At 42.3% G+C, this 10,890-nt stretch overlaps 1 protein-coding gene across 1 annotated transcript; it reads left to right on the top strand.

Moving 5' to 3' along the window:
• The first annotated feature begins 1,312 nt into the window (after positions 1–1,312).
• Positions 1,313–3,966, top strand: LOC123994150 (dystrophin-related protein 2-like). Its single transcript, XM_046296672.1, has 2 exons — positions 1,313–1,712; positions 3,052–3,966. Exons 1-2 carry the CDS (start codon positions 1,395–1,397, stop codon positions 3,166–3,168), a joined length of 435 nt encoding a protein of 144 aa, XP_046152628.1. The 5' UTR covers positions 1,313–1,394; the 3' UTR covers positions 3,169–3,966.
• The last annotated feature ends 6,924 nt before the right edge of the window (positions 3,967–10,890 follow it).

Consider the following 10,890-nt stretch of genomic DNA (forward strand, 5'->3'; position numbering starts at 1 on the left):
TATTTTTGTACCCATATTTTGTTGTTCTGGGTGCCGTTGGTTTTGCATATTAAACTGCTCTGGTTATTACCCAGTTCTGCTCTCCTGCTCCTGACTTCCCTGCAGCCGCACCACTTACAGTGGCTTCCTTTCATCCTGCATTGGTATTAAAAGTCTGATGGCACTATGGTGTGATAAGAGCATCTGCTAAATGGATATGTAAAAATGAACAATTGCAAAACATGCGGAGTATTGCTCTGATGAGCTCCGCCCCAAAACAAGGTCAATGACAATACCCAGTGTGCTTTGCAGTTGTTAATTTTCACATACACATTTACATTTGTCATTTAGCAGATGCTCTTATCCAGAGTGACAGTGCTCCCAGATGTCTTGCTCCCAGACAGACTAAATCACTTTTTTGCTCGCTTTGAGGACGATACAGTGCCACCGACGGTGCGCTACCAAAACCTGCGGGCTCTCCTTCACTGCAGCCGACGTGAGGGCACTCGGAGTGTGGTGTCAGGAAAATAACCTCACACTCAACATCAACAAAACAAAGAGATGATTGTGGACTTCAGGAAACAGCACCCCCCCCCCCCCCTTATCCACATCGACAGGACAGTAGTAAGTTTAAAGTTCCTCGGCATACACATCACGGACAAACTGAATTGGTCCACCCACACAGACAGCGTGGTGAAGAAGGCGCAGCAGCGCCTCTTCAACCTCAGGAGGCTGAATAAATTTGGTTTGTCACCAAGAGCACTCACAAACTTCTACAGATGCACAATCGAGAGCATCCTGTCGGGCTGTATCACCGCCTGGTACGGACACTGCTCCACCCACAACCGTAAGGCTCTCCAGAGGGTAGTGACGTCTGCAGCGCCTCTTCAACCTCAGGAGGCTGAATAAATTTGGTTTGTCACCAAGAGCATTCACAAACTTCTACAGATGCACAATCGAGAGCATCCTGTCGGGCTGTATCACCGCCTGGTACGGACACTGCTCCACCCACAAACGTAAGGCTCTCCAGAGGGTAGTGAGGTCTGCACAACGTATCACCGGGGGCAAACTACCTGCCCTCCAGGACACCTACACCACCCGATGTCACAGGAAGGCCATAAAGATCATCAAGGACAACAACCACTCGAGCCACTGACTGTTCACCCCGCTATCATCCAGAAGACTAGGTCAGTACAGGTGCATCAAAGCGGTCCCAGAGAGACTGAAAAACAGCTTCTATCTCAAGGCCATCAGACTGTTAAACAGCCACCACTAACATTGAGCATTTCGCTACACTCGCATTAACATCTGCTAACCATGTGTATGTGACAAATAAAATTTGATTTGATTTGCATTCAACTAATGTAGATAAACAACAACATATCACAGTCAAAGCAAGTAAGACGTTTTTGAGAATGTTGTTGATGTTTGTCCGGCTACTTGCAAATGTATTTTCGTATTTTAAAATACATATATTTGAATTAAATACAATACTTTGGTCTTTAGGGTACTTTGTAGTTGTATTTTGCCATTTATGCTCATCCTTGTCTGTGTCCTATTTCCTGTCTAAGGGGAGGATGTTCTGGCAGGTGTCTGGTCCTGGTGGATGTGCTGACCAGCAACACCACAGTGCCCTGCTCCAGGAGCTCATCCAGGTCCCACGGCAGCTAGGAGAGGTGGCTGCCTTCAGAGGGAGCAACGTGGAGCCCAGCGTGGCCAGCTGCTTTCGCATGGTGAGCTAGGATTTACGTTGGTCAAAATAAGCATTTAGCTATTACTGTTAAGTACAGCCCAAGGTTTTCCCCATGTTAGTCGCTGTTTTAGTACAATATTACAAGAAGTGTAGAAATAAAATCCAATCTGTGTTAAAAACTCTCATTTGATTATCTCCAATCTTGATATGTGATGTTATTGATTTTCAAAATGGAATGTGAACATTCTTTATGCACTGGTAAGGTGTACTTTAATCCATTATGTGAGCAGCAGACTAATGTCAAGAGAGGATTTGAGGCTATTTATACATCTTTGAGAGTAGCTCTGAGACCATGGTAGAGAGATGCAGATGCCTAAACACTGAGTCCTATTAAACTGAGCATCTAATTTATGATGACAGTTATGTTAACTCAAACCTTATGTCAAACATTCATGATGAATACGGTGAGACATCAATGCCTTGTTTCTGATAGACTCTTATAGATGAGTCAGTCATATGTCTGCTGCCTCAGTCTCATCTTGACGTGTCTGAGATTAGTGTACACTAAATTGTTTGAAGGGGTGGCAGGGTAGCCTAGTGGTGAGAGCGTTGGACTAGTAACCGAAAGGTTGCAAGTTCAAATCCCCAAGCTGACAAGGTGCCAAACTGTCGTTTTGCCCCTGAACAGGCAGTTAACCCACTGTTCCTAGGCCGTCATTGAAAATAAGAATTTGTTCTTAACTGACTTGCCTAGGTAAATAAAGATTAAATAAATAAAAAATGTAATGGACTGTGTTATCCGAAAGGGCTAATCACCTCAGGCCCTGTCTCTGACCTTGTGCTGTCTGGCACTTATGTGTACGTTGTGTATTTGTTCATGCACACACGTTTTGCATGTCTTTGTATAGTAAATATGTGATTTGTTCTCTGTTATGTACTCATGAAAGATACCCAGCAGTCTCTTACTCCAGGAGAATTGGGATGCTACTATAGTAGACAGGCTTTATCAGGCTCCACAGCTGGATTAGAGCACACCACTGGAACCCAAACGGGAATAGCAACTTAATTATGTCATTTCTCTCATGTAGACCCTTAAGAAATTAAACATGGAGTGACTTTCAAACCCTTTTAATGAGAATTGTGTCCAGTAATGAACATTAGTGACTCATGAGAACTTTCTTTAACATTTCTCATCATCAATTTCATGACTTATTTCTGGAAATAAAGGACTGAGACTAGAGTAATTTACTACAGCTCTACTAAGTCAGTCTCTGAAGGGAACTACTGTCCCCAGGCTTCCAGAGAGCATATGCCCTGCCTCTGGATCTTTGGTGGTCTCATGGTCCTCCTCTCCTCTCTTCCCCACCATGTGGCTATAGGCTCCTGGGAAAACCTCCATCCAGCTGTCCCACTTCCTGGAGTGGATGAGCCTGGAGCTCCAGTCCGTGGTGTGGCTGTCTGTGCTGCAGCGAGTGGTCCAGGCAGAGAACGCCTAACACCAGGCCAAGTGCTCCACCTGGAAACAGTTTCCCATCAAGAGCTTTAGGTGAGCCACAGGGCCTCAACAGGTGAATGCTATTTCAACCATATAGGGAATGTCAAAGCTGCTTCCTGTCCTGGCATACTACCAAGGGCAAGGCTTTAATTTACCCCATCATTGAGTACTACAGTACACCCCAGTAAAAAGCATAAATCATAGTCCACAGAAGCTGAGATACGATTGTCTCATGTCCCATCTGAGACCACCAAAGTGGGGGATGTACATCCACACATTTCCTAGCCAACGCGTCTCCGGTACGTACGTGTCCTCTATTCATTTGAATGTGTTGACAGTTGGTGAAATTGCTTGAGCTGTGCTGAGAATTTGAAAAGTATGAATGACAACGGTCCAATGTTGGAGAACACTGCTGTGCGTACGCATCCACATTTTGGACTCTGATAAACCCATAAGACTAATTTCATTATGCCATCAGTATTTCTTATGTCACTCTCAGCCCATCCCAGCTATCACCATAAACCTCCCTCATTTGGTTTCCATGTGTCATATATTTTTTAATTGTGATATTTTACAAACATTGAACCTTTCTAATCGTATATTTGTTATTTTTATTTAACATTTATTTAACTAGGCAAGTCGGTTAAGAAGGCATTTTTATTTACAATGACGGCCTACCAAAGGGCAAAAGGCCTCTTGCGGGGACAGGGATTAAAAATAAAATGTATATAGGACAAAACACACATCACGACAAGAGAGACAACACAACACTACATAAAGAGAGACCTAAGACAACAGCATAGCATGGCAGCAACACAAAACATGGTATAAACATTATTGGGTACAGACAACAGCATAAAGGACAAGAAGGTAGAAACAACAATACATCACGCAAAGCAGCCACAACTGTCAGTAATAGTGTCCATGATTGAGTCTTTGAATGAAGAGATTAAGATAAAACTGTCCAGTTTGAGTGTTTGTTGCAGCTCATTCCAGTCGGTAGCTGCAGCAAACTGAAAAGACGAGCGACTCAGGGATGTGTGTGCTTTAGTATCCACAGATTGTGAGCTAAAGATGAAAACCTTTTCTGCAAGTATTATTTGACTGACTATGGCTTTCTAAATCGCCCAACACTGCTATTTGTAAGGTTAATTTTAAGTGATTTTTTAAAACCAGAATAAATGGGATCCCGGGTGGCGTAGTGGTCTACGGCACTGCATCTCAGTGCTTGAGGCGTCACTACAGACTCCTTGGTTTGATTCCAGGCTGTATCACAACAGGTCATGATTGGGAGTCCCATAGGGCAGCGCACAATTGGCCCAGCGTCGTCCGGGTTTGGCCGGTGTAGGCCGTCATTGTACATAATAATTTGCTCTTAATTGACTTGCCTAGTTCAATTTAAATGTAAAATTAATCTAGGGATTCTGTCTATTCGCAGCAAAATCTACAGAGCTGAGATTGTTGTACTGCGGATATAATAATTTAAATTGAAAAACATCGTGTTGTTTTTGTACCAGTTCATAAACCATGTAATCGGTATGTCAAATCTCTTCCCATTTATTTTGAAACCTGTATGGTGCTGCTGTCAACATTTTTGTCCTCAAACTAAACTCTTATATTTTTCTATTTGTGCCAAATCCTTACAGCCAATTTGCATCTTTAATATATGGCAGGCAAACAAGTGCCCTACCTTCTCCCTTTTCCACTTGTCTCCTCCATCAATTTGGATTGAGCAGACATTCCCATATACAGTGGGGCAAAAAAGTATTTAGTCAGCCACCAATTGTGCAAGTTCTCCAGAAGAGAGAGGCCTGTAAATTTCATCATAGGTACACTTCAACTATGACAGACAAAATGAGAGAGAAAAAAATCAATTTATTAATCCATATGTTATTTTCTGATCTCAGAACAAACCACTTCAGGGGAGAGGATGTGATTTTGCCAAAACACTGAAGAACAAGTTCAAATGTACAGCCTGTCTTGGGGGCAAGGAGTGAGGATTATTAGTCCTAAAGCCTGGGAGGTCTTATGTGATGGAACATCTGGAGACTGTCAGCACAAATTGACACTCCTTATTTTGATAGACATCTCTGTGCTTCAGTTAGGTCCAGCTCGTCCCCAAGGCTTCCCCTCTGACACACACTCCAGAATTGAGCACTATACCTGTAGGTATGAGTCAATAAATAATTCTATAGCATCACCTGCCTGCTGATGCCCACTAGTTGAGTAGGCTTCACCCCAGGGGTATTGATTTAGTTGTAACACATCTGTGAATAAGGCTCAGAGAAGTGGGCCAGCCCTACCAGACAGCACAGGAGAGCACGCTGAAGGTCAGCAGGGTCCGCAGAACTTCATAACCCAGTTTTTATCAGGCAATGACTCCTGCAGACTATACTTTGAACAGCTGGGTTGACATCAGCAGACTTTGCATAGTGAACACTACTTGCATGCAAAGGATAGCCTGTCAGTTTCTTAACTTTTCCCCCTGACATTTAAGTAATCTGTAGTAGGCTAACTCCTTCATTTTAATTTGTCCATTATACATGCATGCAGTCTTTATATGTCATTATATTCTGCCCTCAGCAGCACTGCCCACAATGTGCCTTTTCTCTGAAATGATCTTCTCCACACAGATGAACATGATGCCACTAACGAGTATGGTGGAGTGGCGTGACTCCTTTGTTTGGGTTTAATCATATTAAAACATTTGGTCTGGTGTGTCCTCGTTCTCTGCCAGATCATGTTTATAAAATGTAAGCAATGAGTGAAGAAGGCACAGTAGTGTAATTCTGACAAAGAAAAGCACATAAACCTGACTTAGCAACAACGGCTATGGTTTCCCTTTTGTAATGTTAAGACTGCTGGATTTGAACTTCTTGGAATTCCCTCCCATGACACATTTAATTTTACAGTGAACTGTTTTTACTCTCTGCTTCTGTTCAAGACTCGTTGAGATGGAGAACTGCTCCTTCTTCACTGAGAGCCTGTGAGTTTATCATATAAAGCTCTTACGATACAACAAGATGAGACTGTTAGAAATCATTAGATTAGCTTCACTCAGGTTTCCTCACGTCCGCATGGTTCATTCTGTCCTTCCCTCTGTTCTGGTTGAGGATTCTGGTTGAGGATCAGTATCTTGACCGCCTGGAGCAGGACTCCCTGGCATCCTGTGATCATTACCTGGGTTATACAGGCTGTGACCGAGGATGAGCTGCAGAAAACACTGGCCATGCTGTAGAATGAAAACAGGTGAGAGGTCACGAACCCTCATGTCCTGTTCATTTTATGAGTACCAAAGTCAGTCCAATCACACCCAAATAAAAATATTTCTGGCATCAGGGCCCAGTTTTTCAATGGTTATCTATCTGGATTTTGCCTATCGGATAGGATTAAATGCATAGAAACATAATGATTAGAACAGACAAACCATTGACTTTAATGGGAACTCCCGTTCTAAACATTCTATTTTTATGCATTTAATCCTATTCAATAGGTGAAATCCAGATAACTTTTGAAAAACCGGGCCCAGAGTATCTAATCATAATGGGTTTACCTCAGATCTAAGAAAGAAAACAAGTAGGTGGCCAGTACGATGCAGAACACTTTAGTTAACTATTTACAGATAATATATACATACATTAGGAGCCAATCAGCCTATAGTTTATATCAGTACGCACAACTACAACGCGTTTCGAGTTCTACAAGAGTGTTCTTCAGGCAGTGTTTACCTTAGATCTGCCATCATATCAGAGCACAGTTGTAGACATAAAACACAAAGTACCTTGGGTCACAAAAGTGTAATTCCCCCCAAGGTACTGCAGGGGGAGTACTGACATCTAGAGTGGAGGCATGCTGTGGCCAGGCCTGACCACATCTGAGGGAGGGCTCCGTGGAGCAGTAGGACTACCAGAACCAGGCCTTGCTGGCTGAGGCCAGGAACCTGAGGTACCATCAGGGCAGGCTGGAAACCTGCATGCAGATCCTGGAGTACCCCAACAAGGAGCTAGAGTCAGCTCCACCGGCTAAGGGAGATTCTACAACAGGGAGTCCCAGTCAGAGGTTAGCAGACGGGGGATGCCTTGAATGCAGTCCTATCAACATGAAGTTGCATCCTTTTATTTCCTCATGATATTGGTATATGTTTAGAGAGAGAGGATTTCAAGGACAGTGTATTGACTGGAACCCCATCATCAGTGTTACAAAGAGACCAGCTGGGGAGACAGCTAAGCACAGGAGCCAGCAACACTGAACCCCCAGGTAACAGTACGCTCGTTTGATATGAGGATTAACTGTCAAAAGGCATTAGGGGACTGTCTAAAAGGGAGCCCTCATGCCTTTGTTTTCCCAATGTGTAAGCAGGACGGGCCTTAGGCTGGATCACCCTGCTCCAGCTCCATCACCTTCAACAGGCCATAGAGCAACTGAAGAACGTCTTTCCCTTACACGGAACCCAAACCGGCTGCGCGCGTGCGCCATCGTACATACATTTATTTTGTCCCCCCACACAACGTGATCATGACACGCAGGTTAAAATATCAAAACAAACTCAACCAATTATATTCATTTGGGGACAGGTCGAAAAGCATTAAACATTTATGGCAATTTAGCTAGTTAGCTTACACTTGCTAGCTAATTTGTCCTATTTAGCTAGCTTGCTGTTGCTAGCTAATTTGTCCTGGGATATAAACATTGAGTTGTTATTTTACCTGAAATGCACAAGGTCCTCTAATCCGCCAATTAATCCACACATAAAACGGTCAACTGAATCATTTCTAGTCATCTCTCTTCCTTCTAGGGTTTTTCTTCTCTCGACTTTATATTGCGATTGGCAATTTTAATAAATTAGGTGCATTACTGCCACTGACCTCGTTTGTCTTTCAGTCACCTACGTGGGTATAACCAATGAAGAGATGGCACCTGGGTACCTGCTTCTATAAACTAATGAGATGGGAGAGGCAGGACTTGCAGTGCGATCTGTGTGAGAAATATAACTAATTTCTATTTTAGCCCTTGGCAATGCAGGCGCTCGTTGGAGAGCACAAGCAGTGTGGGTGCAATAATTGAATAACATAGATTTCTACATTTTATTTTGCAACACATGCGACGCGAGCGGTGTGGTCAGCCTGTTAGAGAGAGAACTGTGAGTTCCCTTTCAGTCAACTTTTGTACAACATACTATGGGGAGTCGCTCTCTCGTGACTTCTGTTGAAGCATCTACAATCACGCCAGACAAGGCCAATGAAATCCGCACCTCGCTGGAAGCCCCGCTTTCCACCGGTGATAAGCGTGAGGCTTGGATTCATTCCTTCCATTATTCCACATTTCACCTCTCAGGGCTGTAACCAGGGTTTGAGTTTTAGTGAGGTCCAGAAGGGGGCTCCCATGACATTTTCTGAAAGTTGAAGCTCATTTTATGCATTTCTATAAAATAAAAAAATGTTAAAATGCTATTTGGAGAACAGCAAAAACAAGCAAAAATGACCCCAGCAATTATCACCTTGGCTGCTGTAGGTTAATTCACCTCAGTCGCTCTACAAACATATAGCATATTAGCTATACAATTCTAATGTTATATCCCTGAAAGGGGATATAACATGCCAAGTATTGTGTATTGTGTTCCCTACGGGTTGCAGAAAAGAGCAGAAGGACAACATTTGCTCTTTTAGTATTTCTTCAGTACACTATAAATACTACAGTAATATCTGCAAAAACTCTACAGTAAATACTACAGTATACTACAGTCTGCAAAAACAACACATAAATACTACAGTATACTACAATCTGCAAAAACATTACACTAAATACATTATACTAGAATCTGCAAAAACACTACATTAATTACTATACTTTATACTACATTGTTATATTACTACAGTATTCATACTATAGTCAACTATAAGTACTACAGTAAATACTACAGTGAATACTACAATATTTATACCACAGTATAATATAGTATTTTTTTGTTGAAGCACCTTTGGCAGCGATTATAGCCTTGGGTCTTCTTGGGAATGACGCTACAAGCTTAGCACACCTGTACTTTCTCCCATTATTTTCTGCAGATCCTCTCAAGCTCCGTTAGGTTGGATGGGGTGTTTTGCTGCACAGCTATTTTCAGGTCTCTCCTGAGCTAAGCAATCGGGGGAGACGGGCCTTGGTCAGGGAGGTGACCAAGAACCCGATGGTCACTCTGACATAGTTCTAGAGTGCCTCTGTCGAGATGGGAGAACTTTCCAGAAAGACAATCATCTCTGCGGCACAGATGAAACCTACGGCGAAGCACGGTGGTGGCGGCATCGTGCTATGGGGATTATGTTCAGGGGAAGGGACTGGGAGACTAGTCAGGATCGAGGGAAAGATGAACGGAGCAAAGTACAGAGTGATCCTTGATGAAAACCTGCTCCAGAGAGCTCAGGAGCTCAGACTGGTGCGAAGGTTCACCTTCCAACAGGACAACGACCCTAAGAACATAGCCAAGACAACTCAGGAGTGGCTTCGTGACAAGTCTCTGAATGTCCTTGAGTGGCCCAGCCAGAGCCCGGACTTGAACCCGATCGAACATCTCTGGAGAGACCTGAAAATAGCTGTGCAGCATCATACCCAATAAGAATCAAGGCTGTAATCGCTGCCAAAGGTGCTTAAACAAAGTACTGCGTAAAGGGTCTGAATACTTACTTATGTAAATGTGATATTTCAGCTTTTTATTTTATTAAAATTTGCGAAAATGTCTAAAAACCTGTTTTTGCTTTGTCATTATGGGGTAATGTGTGTAGATTGATGAGGGAACAAAAACAATTTAAATAATTTTAGAATAAGGCTGTAACGTAACAAAATTTGAAAAAGTCAAGGGGTCCGAATACTTTCTGAAGGCATTGTATATATTGGAATAAATAAAAAAGTATACGGACCAAAAATTGACAGCTGCGCCATACAGGTTGCAAAATAATTGGGAGATTTTCAATGTACTGATTCCATGACACGTGGTCTATGAACTGATACACAAAACGACGCTGGATTAAAACACAGTTTCTAAATGTAAATTATCATACAACATTTTTGCAACTAATATAATTTTATATATATATATGGGGGATACATCCATCTCATCTCTTCAGATTTTGCTGTGAAGAGAGAATCATTAGATCACTATATATGTAGCTTGTTTTCAGTCACAGGTTCAGAAATGGCAGAAACATTTGTACATTTACTTAAAGCTAACTCTGCAAATAGCACTGCTGGGTGATATGAAGTCATAGTAAATTGATCAATAATATAATAATAATCTTAGCAAAGGTGTTTATCTTTCATTTGCAATCTGTAAAAACTATGAGAATAGAAAGGTTCAGAACTTTTGTGAAACATCACAGCACAGTGGAAAAATATATGGCAGCTAGAATTCAAAACTGGATGTTCTTCAGAAATAGATGGGAGGGGTTGAGGGTAGCTGAAGGCTGGGACTAAAAACAAACAAGATAACTAACGTAAAATATACTATCCATGAAATGTATGTAGTATGTATATGGTGGAAGTGGAAGCCTACGTATTGTTGTCCATTAGTTTAGGGGAGGGGTGTATTATGGGACGTTGCAAGAACATTCATGTGTCTAGTTTTCTGAGAGTTAGGGAGTGAACGTTATTTATAATAAGGGTTACATGGAGAATATCCATTGCAGTGTGTAATGCAGCCTAGTTGTATTTACACCATCGCAGCAGCTATTTTAGA

This window comes from Oncorhynchus gorbuscha, linkage group LG02 (genome assembly GCF_021184085.1).
Source record: "Oncorhynchus gorbuscha isolate QuinsamMale2020 ecotype Even-year linkage group LG02, OgorEven_v1.0, whole genome shotgun sequence".
Lineage (NCBI taxonomy): Eukaryota > Metazoa > Chordata > Actinopteri > Salmoniformes > Salmonidae > Oncorhynchus > Oncorhynchus gorbuscha.

Coding starts and splice junctions, on each gene's coding strand:
- LOC123994150 (XM_046296672.1), top strand. CDS start 1,395: ATGTTGTTGATGTTTGTCCGGCTACTTGCAAATGTATTTTCGTATTTT. Junction 1,713..3,051: donor TGGCCAGCTGCTTTCGCATG/GTGAGCTAGGAT, acceptor ATGTGGCTATAG/GCTCCTGGGAAAACCTCCAT.